This window comes from Periplaneta americana, chromosome 10 (genome assembly GCF_040183065.1).
Source record: "Periplaneta americana isolate PAMFEO1 chromosome 10, P.americana_PAMFEO1_priV1, whole genome shotgun sequence".
In the NCBI taxonomy this organism is placed as follows: Eukaryota; Metazoa; Arthropoda; class Insecta; order Blattodea; family Blattidae; genus Periplaneta; species Periplaneta americana.
This window is the reverse complement of record NC_091126.1, coordinates 30,037,285-30,054,232: the sequence shown is the minus strand read 5'-3', so window position 1 is coordinate 30,054,232 and position 16,948 is coordinate 30,037,285. Positions and strand designations below refer to the sequence as shown.

The following is a 16,948-nucleotide window of genomic DNA, read 5'->3' as shown; positions in this document are numbered from 1 at the left end:
CAAATATAGTCCTTTTTATTTTCATTTGTACGAACAGTGTGTGCGAAATGATGCCACAACATTCAGTCTTAAGTCATCTGCAAATGTATGAGAATTATCTTGCATCATTAGTACGACCTGCTTTCTTATTTAAGTAGATTCTGGATGCATAATGCTGTCGCATGAATAATGTATGAGGTCTGATAGGAGCAGTACATTCTTCTAGGTTGGCTGTATATTGTTAGAATATCTGAAATTTTAATTAAATGCCTTTCCGCATGATGTCTCTAAAATTATATATCATTCAGTTTAGACGTTTTCTGCTGGATAATATTTTACACGGTATCACATTTTAAGCTGCAAAGCACTACAGATTACATTACAAGTATAATGAATATTACGTGTAGATCTTGTGTTAGTGATCTCATAATATTTCAGAGGACCTTGTTATACTGGTTTCGAAATAAAAGAGACCCTGAGGCAATGGTGTTCGTGGCCCTTCGAGTTTTCATTATAGGAATTAATTTAAATTATTTTAATGTAGCCTTATATTAAACAAAGAACAAAAATGTTAATGGCACAAATATTTTTCTTTAAAGACTTTGATTTTGCTACAAGCATATTCCTTCCGAACACTAAAACTATGAAGAGTTTGTAATGGAAAGTATTAAAGCCTGTTTCACTTACATATTCGTTATTTAGATATCCAATATAACCGGTGTACGCCTGAGAATCGAATCGGGATTTTTCGATCCCTAGGGCATTTCGTCACACGAAAGAAAAAGTCGCTGGGACGTTTCGTCACACGAAATAAAAAGTCACTGGGACGTTTCGTCACACAAAAGGAAGTCACTGGGACGTTTTGTCACACAAAAGGAAAAGTCACTGGGACGTTTCGTCACACAAAAGGAAAAGTCACTGGGACGTTCCGTCACACAAAAGAAAAAGTCACTGGGATGTTTTGTCTCAAAAAAGAAAAATGCCACTGGGACAGTTCGTCACATAAAATAAAAATATCGCTGGAGCATTTCGTCACAAAAGAAAAACGTCACTGGTGCATAGTAAATCACGACTGATAGACAAACATCTTCGTGATCAACTACGACTGGCAGTAAATGACATAATTCCTGATTTTGAAAACCTGTCGCAGAGATATTCTGAAGACAGTTAATTTTAGGTTGTGATAATGTGTCCTATATTTTCTTGTTCATTTCTTTCTTCGTTACACGTACTAAACATTAGTTTGTAGTCTTGTACTGTATAAAATATTTAAGTGCTCGGCGTAAGTAAATTGAAAATCCGTTACTAAGTCAGACAGTTGGTTCACTTCCCCTTCGGGTTTCTGCCTCCCTCCATAGGTGCTATGCACGTTGCAGGTTACACAGTGGCTCTGCGCACGATCACATTTTCGCCACCTCTGGTTTAGGTTAATAGTGGCATTGAGTTTGACATGACTGCTCTTAATGTATCCGTAGGGCTTTCTAAAGAGAAATTCTCTGTTAGCATATGTTGAGTGGTCCACGGGATATTAAATGATTTAGATGGTAAAATTGTGAAAATTATACCGACCATTTTGATCTTTTATGATTATTTTTACCGTGTATGTATATTCTTTTTTTTTTTTTCAAAATAATTATGTATTGTTCACTCCTCTAGTCGAATTAGACGCGGAGCAATGTGAACAGATGTGCGTAATTACTAAAGTCTGATACAGCGAGCGTCCAGGTGACATCTTATGTCAGTCATGTCAATTGATACCCATAGGAGCAAGCGCGCGCTTTAGAGCTCAAGAGAACCTGAGCGCTTTACAGCGGAAAGGAAAGAGACAGACGAAAGAAGTAGTATATGCCGCTTGGTCGAGCTATATTCAGGGATTGCCAGCACTGATTCAATAGTTAAAGTGAAGAGAACTTATTAAAACTGTATCCATGTTAATTTTTAGATTTGCCTGAGAAGTACAAATGCATCATAAGAATGTAAGTTTTAATTTTAATGCTCATTATTCACAAGATTGGTTTTTATATTCAAAAGAAATATTTTCTCAACATTTCGTATAGAAAAGTGAAATTTTCAGGTATAGGCCTATTTATTTAGTAGCCTTACAGAATATTTTCGTAAATCTAATAAACCGTAAATACGTATTACTGAAGATAGTGTACTGAAAATTTTGAAAATATTCGCATGGAAATTGTTTGTAAGGAAATGAATTAACAAAGCAACTACTGTTACATCATAAGCAAAAGATACGTGCCTATGTGTTGTAAAAATGTCAGCTCTATAGCTTCAGCATATTTCGACAAAATAATTTAATATTCAGATGATAGGAAGTTGCTCACCAATATCACCTTAAAAGCATAATGCGATAAGAATTTTGTTATGCAATAATAGTTACACTTAAGACATATACAGCATCTATGTAACTTTGCTTTGTACTGTAATATTGTTTTGATTAGTTTATTGATTACGTTTATAAGACTAAAGAGACCATCAATATCAATTCTAACTTATGTCATACTCAGTCTCATTTTCGGGGGTATCACTTTCTTTATGAATGATGTGTTTCATCCATTTAGTACAGTATAGTTGTACTACTATGGAATTTATGTGAATATTCCTTCTTAACTCTTTATTATGTTATTAACATTTAAAACACAACTGCAATATTAAGAAATTGATATTAGTACTTTTGTTTTACAGACAATATAGATAATATCAAACAGAAAGAAGCCATATAAATATGACATAAAATTCAGTTGCGTAGCGTGAAATTTTGAGCAGGGGAAGCTAACTCAAGTTGTCTTTCATGCAATATGAGAACGTATTACAAAAATACAGTCTTAAAATAAATAGTAGTCAATGTCAAGTCAGCAGTCGAAGATTGGTTGGAACATTGTAAGTAACACCAATAATGCATGACCTCAAATGATAAGTAGTAAAATATGATTTCACGGTTTACACATATCTCTTAACAAATAGACACGTATACGTATAACATTAGCTCACTCCCTGTCATACTTAGAGAAATCACAATATTAGTATCATTACGTAAGTATGCGTCTATCTTTTGGTTGTGTCCGTCATTGACAGCCAGGGAGTCGGTCATTTGTTTTTTAAATCACACTTTTGTTCGTAAGTCAGTTTTGATAATACAATTGTCCTAAACAAATTCAAGTAAATTAGTGTCAGGAACTGTTATTTCGCTCATTATTTATTATATCAGCCACAATGCACACTAACACTTCAACTAAACACAACTGACGAAAAGGGATTACTCGGAAACTACTTATTTTAAATGTTAAAGCTAGCTTCTTGCGAGCCTTGCGACTAGGGTAGTTTAGTTAGAAAGGGATGGAAAATCTGCGGGGTGGATTACACAGAAGAAACCAGTCTGCTTGGAAGCTAGTGTGTGCAGGCTTCTTGTTTACTGTTGCATCACAAATCATCCTGAGCTGCCGCATCACAATATTTAATGCGTAAATATAAATTCTATTAAAATTAATAAATAATTTTCTCCATAAACTGCAGGTTTATTATGAAATTATTATTAACTGGGGAAGCTAAGCTTTTTAGCTTACATTGACGCTACGCCACTGATAAAATTTGTTGTTTGAAGTTTGTGCACCACTGTTTTCTTAATTCAACAGGCTGCTTATTCATACAACCCTTTCTCTTTCCATACTTAGCGCTTGATGCCCGCGCACGACGTCAAGGTCAGAAAAATGCGCTTGCTTTGACATCACTGCCGTATGTGTACAGAAATCCGAAATTTATGACGTTTTACGTCAAAAATGAATTTGATATTGATATTATTACGACTGAACTGTAATAGGATGTTTCTGTAGTAATATTGATAAACTGAAAACAAATTACTGGTTTTAAATTCGTTGTTTTCTCCAGAAATACGGTTAGAAATTAGTATTAAGACACTTTGAATCTGTTGAAAGGATTCACCGTTTTATCTGCGCATTTACTTATCCGGAGCTTTGAAGAGAAATGAAGTCCTCTACACAGGCTTCATTCCTATTAACTGCAACACTTGCGAATAATCTCCTGCCAGCTTATGTAGTTTATGTAGCAAAATATGCATGTCCTAATATGATCAATACCGATGCTGTGCCAGTAGTTATTTTTTGCGCCTGATGACGTTCAGATTAGAGCACTGATGAAATAATTTCCTAAAATGGAATGCTTTGTGCAGACGCTGTACCCTGATCCTATTCATTTGAGATGTGATGATCTTTCATGTATGAAATTATGGTTGAGGAAGCAAAGGCATGTATAGCTCCGATGAACAGCTGACATACTTAGACACCAAATCCATCTCTGATGTGATAGGGAGCCAAACCGAGTCTAAAGGGAATGTAAAACTTCCTGATCCACGTAATGAAAACATCGCAACTCTAAAAGTAACTGAAAAAATTACACTTGATTAAGACCAAAAGAAGATACTATCAGAAATGTTTAATATTGAGTGAAAAGTAATGAAATGTCCTTTATATAGGATTCTCTGCTTCATGGAATTAAGAGAGTTGCGGAATTAAAAAAAAGGTAGCAAATGGAATGTTTGAAGTTAAAAGGACGGATATTAATTGTAAAGGGATGTAGATAGGCCTACTTGGCGGCGGATGTGCTGGTCAATAGGACGAATGAAGTGGATCACGAGGATCACAGATGAAAGCTTTGTTTGGAAAATTTTAATGCTGTCTTTGAAAATAAAAATCGTTTTAATTGCGATTTTCATGCACTTTTTTGTGCACATCTTTACATTGTGGAAATTTTCGCTCCATACGAGTTCGCAGATAAAGTGGACGCAGTAAATTTTTGGTGCATAAATAACCGAAATGAATGTTGTAATTGAAGCGTCCAATTCCAAAACTGTCTAAATCCATTTTTTTTTAAATGAGATAATGGCGGTTTCGTCATCTACCTAAATGTCTCTAGCAATTTTCTAATGAACGTTGTGCCTAAATTCCCTCTTTCCTTCCATAAATAAGCTTCAATATGACGAACACTGTAAACAATTAGGAAAAAAGTTATCAGTTTTTGGCGTTTCCTGAAAATTCTTAAGAATGGATGTAGACAGTTTTGGAATTGGAGGCTTCAATTCCAAATATCGTCAAAATATTTTATTTAGTCTATTTTATGGTGCTTATTTACTTACGTATCCATAAGCATTAATCTATTTTCACCTACAGACTATTTTATTTTATTCGTTTTATTTATCCATTAATTCTGTGGTGCTCGGGAAAAGTGGCACAAGTAAAAATGTTAATTTTACAAGAGAAGGAAAAATCTGTCTTCACACTGGTTTATATCGATTTGATTTTCTTTTGTATGAATTATTGTAATGCGAGAAATGCTTATGTCTCTTCATGCACTTTTTTGTGCACATCTTTACATTGTGGAAAGTTTTCGTTCCATACGGGGTCGCAGATTAGTGTGCGCAGTACATTTTTGGTGCATGAATAATCGAAATGAATGTTGTAATTGCAAATATCAAAGTATCTTATTTAGTCTATTTTATGGTTTTTTTATTTACTTACGTATCCATAAGCATTAATCTATTTTCACCTACAGACTATTTTATTTTATTCGTTTTATATATCCATTAATTCTGTGGTGCTCGGGAAAAGTGACAGAAGTAAAAAATGTTAATTTTACAAGAGAAGGAAAAAAACTGTCTTCACACTGGTTTATGTCGATTTGATTTTCTTCTGTATGAATTATTGTAATGCGAGAAATACTTATGTCTCTTCATGCACTTTTTTGTGCACATCTTTACTTCGTGGAAATTTTTCGTTCCATATGGGTTTGCAGATAAAGTGCACGCAGTACAATTTTGGTGCATGAATAACCGAAATGAATGTTGTAATTGCAAATATCAAAGTATTTTATTTAGTCTATTTTATAGTTTTTTATTTATATACGTATCCATAAGTATTCATCTATTTTCACCTACAGACTGTTATATTTTATTCGTTTTATTTATCCATTAATTCTGTGGTGCTCGGGAAAAGCGGCGCAACTTAGAAATGTTAATTTTACAAGAGAAGAAAAAATCTGTCTTCACACTGGTTTATGTAGATTTGATTTTCTTTTGTATGAATTATTGTAATGCGAGAAATACTTATGTCTCTTCATGCACTTTTTTGTGCACATCTTTACTTCGTGGAAATTTTTCGTTCCATATGGGTTTGCAGATAAAGTGCACGCAGTACAATTTTGGTGCATGAATAACCGAAATGAATGTTGTAATTGCAAATATCAAAGTATTTTATTTAGTCTATTTTATAGTTTTTTATTTATATACGTATCCATAAGTATTCATCTATTTTCACCTACAGACTGTTATATTTTATTCGTTTTATTTATCCATTAATTCTGTGGTGCTCGGGAAAAGCGGCGCAACTTAGAAATGTTAATTTTACAAGAGAAGAAAAAATCTGTCTTCACACTGGTTTATGTAGATTTGATTTTCTTTTGTATGAATTATTGTAATGCGAGAAATACTTATGTCTCTTCATGCACTTTTTTGTGCACATCTTTACTTCGTGGAAATTTTTCGTTCCATATGGGTTTGCAGATAAAGTGCACGCAGTACAATTTTGGTGCATGAATAACCGAAATGAATGTTGTAATTGCAAATATCAAAGTATTTTATTTAGTCTATTTTATAGTTTTTTATTTATATACGTATCCATAAGTATTCATCTATTTTCACCTACAGACTGTTATATTTTATTCGTTTTATTTATCCATTAATTCTGTGGTGCTCGGGAAAAGTGGCACAAGTAAAAATGTTAATTTTACAAGAGAAGGAAAAATCTGTCTTCACACTGGTATATGTCGATTTGATTTTCTTTTGTATGAATTATTGTAATGCGAGAAATACTTATGTCTCTTCATGCACTTTTTTGTGCACATCTTTACATCGTGGAAAGTTTTCGTTCCATACAGGGTCGCGGATAAATCGCGCAGTACATTTTTGGTGCATGAATAACCGAAATGAATGTTGTAATTGCAAATATCATCAAAGTATTTTATTTAGTCTATTTTATGGTTTTTTTATTTACTTACGTATCCATAAGCATTAATCTATTTTCATCTACAGACTATTTTATTTTATTCGTTTTATTTATCCATTAATTCTGTGGTGCTCGGGAAAAGTGGCACAAGTAAAAATGTTAATTTTACAAGAGAAGGAAAAATCTGTCTTCACACTGGTTTATGTCGATTTGATTTTCTTTTGTATGAATTATTGTAATGCGAGAAATACTTATGTCTCTTCATGCACTTTTTTGTGCACATCTTTACATTGTGGAAAGTTTTCGTTCCATACGGGGTCGCAGATAAAGTGCGCGCAGTTCATTTTTGGTGCATGAATAACCGAAATTAATGTTGTAATTGCAAATATCATCAAAGTATTTTATTTATTCTATTTTATGGTTTTTTATTTACTTACGAATCCATAAGCATTCATCTATTTTCACCTACAGACTATTATATTGTATTCGTTTTATTTATCTATTAATTCTGTAGTGCTCTGGAAAAGTGGCACAAGTCAAAAATGTTAATATTACAAGAGAAGGAAAAAAACTGTTTTCACACTGGTTTATGTTGATTTGATATTCTTCTGTATGAATTATTGTAATGCGAGAAATACTTATGTCTCGAATAATTTCAAAGGAAAAATTGTTTCGGGGCCGGGCATTGAACCCGGGACCTTTGGTTAAACGTACCAACGCTTTACCAACTAAGCTACCCGGGAACTCTACCAGACACCGATCCAATTTTTCCCTCTGTATCCACAGATCTCAGTGTGGGCTGACAACCGTCAAGCAACCAACATTGAGTGCATATTGCATAATACACGTCACTGTTCGTTAACAGAAAACCACAATTTAAGTCGCACAGAGTCAGTGTGCACTCAATTTTGGTTGCTTGACGGTTGTCAGCCCACTTTGAGATCTGTGGATACAGAGGAAAAAATTGGATCGGTGTCTGGTAGAGTTCCCGGGTAGCTCAGTTGGTAGAGCGTTGGTACGTGTAACCAAAGGTCCCGGGTTCGATGCCGGCACCGGAACAATTTTTCCTTCGAAATTATTCAAATCAACTTTACAGAAAGTTATACCTAAAAGCTTGGACTTATGCCCCTTTTCCCAAGCACTGCAGAATTATTCACTTATTATGTTACATTATTCTTAGCCATTTGTTTATTTTAATTTGTTTGCTTTTTTATTTATGTACTAATTCATTTGCTGTTCATCTGCCCGATTATTGTTTATCAGTCTCTTAGCTTACACTTCATTTGGGCCCAGTTGTATAAAAGTCATTAAATAAAGTTTATTTTTAACTGAACATAAGTAAATAATTCGAGGATCATTTTCTACAACTTATGTAGAAACTAACTTATGAACATGTAAATTAAGTGTAGTACTGACTGATATTTGTTGTAAAATATATGGCAACATCGCGAAATATGAGTGTAAAGCCAGTTTATTTTAACTTTTCGCCAATGAAAGAGAACACAAAATCAACACCGCTTCCTGATTACGTTTCCCAATCCGTGTGAGGAAGATCATGAACTATGGATTCAGAGCATGATTTTGTTTTGTTTGTGGATGTAACTGAGGACTGTTCCACGTCTTCCACTGCAAGTCCTAGTAACTGAAGTATCATTTTAAATTGTCATCGAGTTCAATGAATGGTCGATAATGCAGGTACCGGTATCAAAGCAGGAGTCATGGCCACTGCTACGTAGTCTTAGAAAAAGGTTTTGTCGCACAGATACTTTATAAATCCCGGAAAGGAGGCAGTGCGTATGAACAGACCTACAACGAAACAAAACTAATTTTATTATCTCGTTCTCTTGTGAACCAGGTCGCTCGTCCTCTGATCATGCGCACTGCCTCCTTTCTGGGATTTAAAAAGTATCTGTGTGACAAAACGTTTTTCTAACACTGTACATAATTATCTCAACATCAGCCACCGGCTGTAACTCAGTCGATAGAGGCGGTTTCCTTCTCATCCGGAGTTGCGCTCGGATGTTGGTTCGATTCCCGCTTGGGCTGATTACTTGTGTTTTCCCCAAACGTAAGGTGAATGTTAGGTAATCTATGGCGAATCCTTGGCCTCATCTCGCAAAAACCATCTCTCTATTACCAATTTCATCGACGCTAAATAACCCAGTGATTGATACAGCGTCATTAAATTAACTAATGGCAATATCATTATCAGATAATATATCAGAATAATCAGAAATCTAGGAATATGAATTTATAATCTAACTTACACTATAATAGTACATTATGCAACGAGCCTATAATGAAGTAATTAAGAAGTGAGTATGGATATTTATGAAACGCTCGCTTGCGCTCGTTTCATAATTTTCATACGAGCTTCTTAATTACCATTATAGGCGAGTTTCATACGACTTTTTATGTTCGACCATATTTCTAACTTGATATTATTAATTTTAATTATATCTGACCTTCAGCAATGTTCCGTATGTTGTGAGATGTGCGCAGTCGCGAAAGTATTGATTTTTTCCGAGGAACAATGTCCACATTGACCTTGCTAGGCCATAAGAACCTACAGAGATAACATTGAAATTAAATTATACATTGAAAAAGGAGATGACAAATTGAATTTATTTGAATATTATTTACAATTAACGCTAATTATTATAGTAACAGAACATAACCTTCTGCGACAGTATCGGATTTCCAGCCTCCGTGACTTTTCGCTAATTCTCTTTCGATTGCATATCCGAGAATAATCGATACTTACGGTTTTATAACGGTAGAAATCTGACCTGTCATTGGCTGAACAATTGTAACCTGAGTCGTCATTGGCTGAAAGACCTGACCTTTAATGAGTAGGTGTACTTAAATGACATGCATTAAAGGTCTGCTACCAGGTGTATAATTACTACGTTTCGGCATGGTCGAGCATAAAAATATTAAAAGTGTGTATAATATCATTTCACCACAATCGGGACTTAAAATTAACAAAAGTCTGTCTAAATACAATGAAAATGAACTTAATTTTACTTGTAAGGAGATTATTTTCTCTTCTTTCCTTTCGTAAATACTTTGTGTAAATTTCATTTAGGAATATTAACTTGAGAAAAATTCGCCAGTTATATTCTATTTAAGGTTAAGGAGAAATAAACTGAATATTTACACAACGAAAAAATCACAGTTGAGTCTAACTGAAGATTAATTGGATGCCTTAATCTGAGGTTAATTCTTTATACAGCTGGGCCTTAGTCATTTATTTATTTATTTATTTATTTATTTATTTATTTATTTTGTTTATATTATTATTTTATTTATTAATTTTTATATAACCATTTATTTAGCTATGTTTGTTATACGGATACTTGGCTAAGCTATTCCTTCGTACCTGTCGTCTCGCTTCACTTACCTTTCTTCCCACCAAAATCAGAACATACGCTCCCGCCATGAAACAATACTAACAATACCATCCCATCGCACCTCCTCATACTCATCCTCTTTCACAATTAGCCGTGCCAAGACTCTGGAATTCGTTACCTGCTAGCATCAGGGACTGTCGAAATAAAATCGAATTCAAATGCAAACTTACTAGACACTTGGTTAGTAATTGAGACTCGTTTATACATGGTTTCTTGTAAATAGTTCTCTTAATCTATTACAAAATATATCAATATAGCTATGGTAATTTCATCACTATAGAATTTTGTTATTCTAGGTTTAATTTGTAATTCAGTAAATACAAAAATATTCTTTGTTCTTAACTTCTATGACAAAATGTCTAGCTTTCATTAATCAGGTAATCTTGTTTATTATAATTTTTATTGCTATTGTAATTGTAAATTATATTAATTGTAATTTTATTCTTCATATTATATTGGGTGTTCATTTCAAAGTGTGTCATGACGTCACTGTTGATGAGTCAGCGATTTGAAGCGAGTTTCAGCTTTTGTGTCAGAGAAGTTGCCTATTAATCAAGGCGTTCAATCTGAACTTGAGAACGTGTACGGTATAACTTGAACGTCGTAGCAACAAATGACGGTCTGTACGGTCTGTGTGCTACCATAACCTTTTAGAATTGTGTTTTGCGCGGCCAAGTCGTACGCAGGGTATTTGTTATCATCGGTTGCGTACGGCAACATTCCACAATACAAATCAAATGCTCCGTGTCCATGTTGACTGTTGAAGTTAATGTCAACAAATACGCAAGTAATCGTCTTAACCCTCTCCCCATATCCCGACAGTAAGAAAAAAACTCAGCTCAGTACATGTTTCGAAACAGTTCACATTCCTGCCACTACCGGCGTTACCGTATGCATCGGTAAGCACTCTTCAGAATGAATGCCGTACTTGCTAGGCAACTTCTCTGGCAGATAATAATACGCCTCTGCGGAAGTGTAGGAAGATTGAATTCTCTAGGCTCATCGACTAGCCACGTGACGGCATACAGCGAGCCATGAGACACTTTGAACTGAACAGCCAGTAGTTGTAATCCCCTGGTAGAGGGGCAGAGAAGGCCTGATTGCCTTATCTCTACCAGGTTAAATAAATAAATACTAAATACTAATACTAATACAGTATGTTACTTGGTTAATAAAGATTTCCCCTACCCGTAGAATGCTCGATGAAAGTCGATGATCAATCTGTAGTTTCAAAATAACAGTAAGAGAAAATTGAAGCCGCTTTAGTAACTCAGCTAGTAGAGTGCTTGTTTACGACGACAGCGGATCCGAGTTCAAATATCTACGTGATGATGATGATGATTATTATTATTATTATATTATTATTATTATTATTATTATTATTATTATTATTATTATGTGACACTGACATTGAAATAATAACATATGCATTTTGTTTCGTTGCAGGGCCACAACATGAGTTGGGAGGGGCGACCAGCACAACTGGTAGCACAGCACCTGATAAACCCCTGTCAACTGCGTGGCAGGCGGCGCTTGGGGCTACAGCAATGAGTGCCAACAAGAAGAGGCCGGTGCGTCGAGGGGGGAAGCCTCCCCCTGACCGGCCACAGAGGGCACTCTTCTGCCTCCCTCTCAAGAATCCCATCCGAAAATTATGTATTGACGTTGTGGAGTGGAAGTATCCTTTGTACACAAGCTCTCAGTACTTAATTTCATGTAGAAATTGTTAGGAATGGAAAAGGGGTAAAATTGATATGTTGTGGATCCCGTTGAGTGCGAAGTGATTCTAAGAGATACTACCATTCTCTATTACCAAACAAAAACCAGTGCCGTGTTGAAATTAAACTTCTCTACATGTATGGATCTGGGTCGAACTCATGATACGGTAAGTTGAATTCTGTTTTTATAAATACATATTACATTAAACATGTACAAATAGCAACTATGACTGAACTTACCGAAGGCTTATATATGAGAGAGCCAGATTTGACTTTTTTAAATTTTAGAATTAACGCAAGTATAGATTTATCTTGATTTCAAATGTTTTTTCAAGTGTATTGTCTGAAAAAGTCATTGTTGCCACATAAGAGAAAATTCATTCGCTGCTTTCCTCATAGTATACACTTAACCCTGTAAACAGCGTGGTATTTTTGGTATAGCTCGCGCAAGAAACGATTACCGAAAACCAATGGTGGCGTTACTGTCTGTTTTGACGTGTGTATGTACGCATGCCGAGGGAGGAGAGGTACGGGCCGATGGAAGTATTGTCTCTTCCAAGGATAGAACAAAGGAGGACAGCGCTGTGGAAATAAAGAACGTAGCAAGAGAAAAATTCGAAGCTAATTAAACGCGCAACATACGTTTACGAATGAAATAATAATACCGTGCGATACAAGACACGTATTCACAAGCAATGGAACAAACTAAAGTCGTAATGAAACTATCACAACGCAAGACTGATTCTATCGATGTCATTTCTCTTCCGACTGTACTCTTGAATATCATTCAAGTTATCTTGTGACCTTTCTTCTCGCCCGCTCCTCCTTATCGCAGTGTTTGATTCGCATGCATTCCGTCGGTAACCCGTATTTGCGAGACCTATAAATGGTATAGTGAAGTGCAAGTACAGTGAGTCGCAGTGAACGTTCCCGGTGTTTCTGTCGGTCGACCTTCGGCATGTCCCCTCCTACCGCCTCTGTATGCATTCTCGAACTCTCTGCGCTTCGCCGGATTAAAATTTACGTACTATGTTACATTAATATCACTCTCCTCACAGTAGCTGCTGGAAGTGTTACCCATTTTGTTTGATGCTTAATTTACATCACATCATTCACAGAAACTTTTTCACTAAACTTGGTACTTTTTACACGGAACTGGGCGGCCAGGAAATTTATATCTAAAGTTTTCCGTGGGGTTCTCTGCAGGTTGCACTTATTTGCTGTGCCAATCTGCCCTTGAAAGCCGGAAGTAAGGGCACTCATTGAGTCAGCTAATCGTAAGTGCAATGTATTATCTTACATTGTGTTGTGTTTTGCAATGGTTACATATGAAGTGTGTAGACGTAAAAATTTTGAAAACATAGGTATACATACAGAAAAATAAATAGTGTGGCAGAACTATGAAACAGTTTAGACGTAAATTTCCTGGCCCCCATTTCCGTGAAGAAAGCCAACATGAAATTTAGTGAATATGTTTAATGAAACAGCTTGTGTGAATTATGTACCACACAAAGTGGGCAACACTTCCAGCAGCTACTGTAAAGAGGGTGAGTTCAGAATGTTATTAATATAACATAGTGCGCAAGTTTTAATCCGATTCGAACAGCGCAGCGGCGGCAGCAGAGGGATCGGCCGCTGGTCTGCTCAAAGAAACGCCGGAAACTTTTGCTGGAGTAGGTCTCTTATTTTCTACAACGAGTTAACACCGAAAATGTAGAATTAAGTCTGGAGAGAAGCAATACTCAGAGACTGTCTTTTTCCAGAACTGACTCACCTTTGTCCCTCCGGCATTCAGACTTGGAAAACCAGCGCTCTAGCCAATCAGGTAATGCTGTAAGAAATGTACCACGGGCAATAATTTAATTTTTGTTTTTCTGCTCTTAATTTCTGCTGTTTCCTAAACTCGGTCAGAAAACACATGTTTTTCGTTTGTGAATCTGTACGACACTGTTCAAATCATACACATATTTATATTTCACTGTCAAATAAAGTTTCTGAAATTAACAATGGGTTTCAGGATTTTATTTAAAGTTATTAGGCCCAATAAATGTAACAATTTTTTACAGTGAATTATAATATTCCAGACCGGTTGATAAATGTTATCATACTTACTGGACCTGGTGTTGCAATGACCATATTGCCTAAAAATTACAAAGGTAAAATATATAAATTCGTTTCGTTTTGCAAATAGTACCTTATTTTATCAAGTAATTTTATGTTAAGGAAAAATAGAAGAAAATACGTATTGACTTCGAATGCAATAAAAATAATTAGATAGCCTACATATTCAGCATACAAGTTACTAAAAATACAATAACCGTGATAATATGGTAATTATAAGGTAATTATAAGGAACAGAAACTAAATTATCGACCGCAAAAGAAGGCACGGAACCTCAGACGATATATATGTTTGTTTAGTCAACTGTTCGAAGACAGAATTGAACCTCATAATTAACACATATATATATATATATATATATATATATATATATTTTTTTTTTTTCAGGTATACAGTTGGCTCAACATTGGACTTGTTTGTTGAAACGGTGTGAAAATGTACGCAATTTCGTTTCTTGAGATTACGCAAATTAATTTAGTAGTTAAGTCGTTTATGGAATTATTAATAATTTTGAGGATTGATAATGTATTTTTGCTGCAATGGCAGAGTCCTCAATTTGTCGTTATTCGTCCCGAATCTACGAGCGTGGCTCACAGATGTCGCTAGTGCCAGGAAGCGCAGATCACTTAGTTCGTCAGAGACTATCTACAGTATGCCTACACCACAGGTTGTGGGTCTACATTACACTCGATATGATGATGATGATGATGATGATGATGATGATGATGATGATGATGATGATGATGATGATGATGATGATGATGATGATGATGATGATGATGGAGAATTATTTTGGGCTCTCTGAGGGGAACCTGAGTACCTGGAGGAAACCCTTATTATATATTGACCAAGAGCTTGCTTAGCACAAGTTAAGAATTCAGGTTAGATAGGCCGTGATTTGAACCCGGGTCCTCTCCTGGCTTATAGGCTCAGCGCACTAGTTCTGAGCCGCTGTAAAATATATACAGAGTGGAAATGAAATAATCCTGCAGATTGAAAGAGACGATAGGGTACACTTAACTGAATAGAAAACTTATATTACGTTTTGTGTTTAAATGCACGGTTAATTAGAAAATTAAGTTTGAAGTTTCAGCAGACCGGCAAAATCGCCGCTAACACACTCTACTCCTGATACAGATGCAAGAGGTCAACGAACTCTGTGTCTCGGTAGTAGAGTTCATCCCTGCCTCGACGTTGCCACCAGATCGAATCGTGCAGTGGCTTGAAATTAGAGGTTTTTTAAATTAAATTTACATGAAAACCGTCCACAATATTGAAATACGCCAGGGCGATAAATTATTCTTTATTAGTTTTACTATCGATATGGACAGAAATCACGATCCTACTCCCAATAATTCCCGAATAATATGTTCTTTAACTTTGAGAAACACCATTAACTTTCCACCAATATATTGCTATAGTTTTTTTTGTTACAATATGAGCTATTCACTCTTCTGGAAAACTGTAAGTCTATTTCACTTCCACCTGTGTGTGTGTTTTTTTATCCTTCTTTACAAGCATGTTCCATTACAAAAATGCATACGTGTGCGTGTGTGTGCGCGCGTGTGTGTTTTTTAAGTGAAATGAGTGAATAGTCAAATTAGTTTCTAGAATTAGTTGACGGAATTCCACGGAATCGCATAGTTAATCCCACGAATGTATTTTCACGAAAAGCAATCAGTTTACAATGATAAATGATTCTAGTTTGGCTAACATACGAATGCAAAGAACAGAATTAACTAAGTTTCATCCATACGACAACATAAACCTATTTGCGAGTCATTTGCAATCCGCAGTTCTCACTCAGACAAATCTATATCAAGTGAGGAGAGAGGAATTTTTAGTAAAAATTTGAAAAGCTACATGATTGAAAACATATTCACAAATATGAATCATTTCCTTAAATTACCGGAGAAAATAGGATGGCACTGACGGACTCTTTTGACACATGATTCAAAAATCCTCTTTTCAATCTGAAGTAACTGGATGAAGTATACTCGTTCTCAAGATGAAATTCAACAATTATTGATGCGAAATTCAAAGTTCCTTAAAAGCAACAATCTTCTATGGTGTAAAATAAGACAACAGTGTAAGTCACCCAGTTGTATATCCCCCGTTTTGTTCTCTGGAAAAGGAATATTTAATCCTTTCAAGCTCATTTTGTACATTAAATACGTATGTTTTTGTCCATTGGCCGATCCCTTCATTTCTTATTCGCCCCGACTCTACAAACGGGCTCACAATGTCGCTAGTGCCGAGAAGCGTAAACCACCTAGTTCGTCAGAAAATATCCAGAGTGCACCACAAGCTGTGGGTCCACAGCGCGCATATAATATTTGCTGAGGTATTTCAGACCTAGAAAATTGTAATCCAATAAAATTCCATAATTGTGTGAAAAGATAAATTTGATATTATTGGTGCCGACTCCATCAATATTTTCCATTAGCCTAGAAATAATAATTACAGCATTATACAACTGTTCAAATCTTTCAACTAAACTGACAAATACATCACAGATAATCACTACTTGTTGTACCCCATATTAACAGCCCCACATCCCTCCGTCAGCTCGCACACTTGGCCACGGACTTTCCTTTGGTCCTCATTCAACACTTCCCACATGACAAGTGCATTGGGAGCTGTTGTCGTCTGAGCTTGATTAAGGACTTCCCCTGGATCCTCATTCACCCCT

At 35.5% G+C, this 16,948-nt stretch overlaps 1 protein-coding gene across 13 annotated transcripts in view; it reads left to right on the top strand.

Moving 5' to 3' along the window:
- Ca-alpha1D (Ca[2+]-channel protein alpha[[1]] subunit D) overlaps positions 1–16,948 on the top strand; it is a 591,502-nt gene that overhangs the window by 324,119 nt on the left and 250,435 nt on the right. For all 13 annotated transcript variants that reach the window (XR_011334265.1, XM_069837072.1, XM_069837077.1 and 10 more), the window contains exon 2: positions 11,864–12,095. Coding sequence is in view for 12 of the 13 variants with exons in the window: in XM_069837072.1 (XP_069693173.1) it covers positions 11,864–12,095 (232 nt within the window). In the remaining variant the exon portion in view is untranslated. The remainder of the gene's footprint in view (positions 1–11,863; positions 12,096–16,948) is intronic.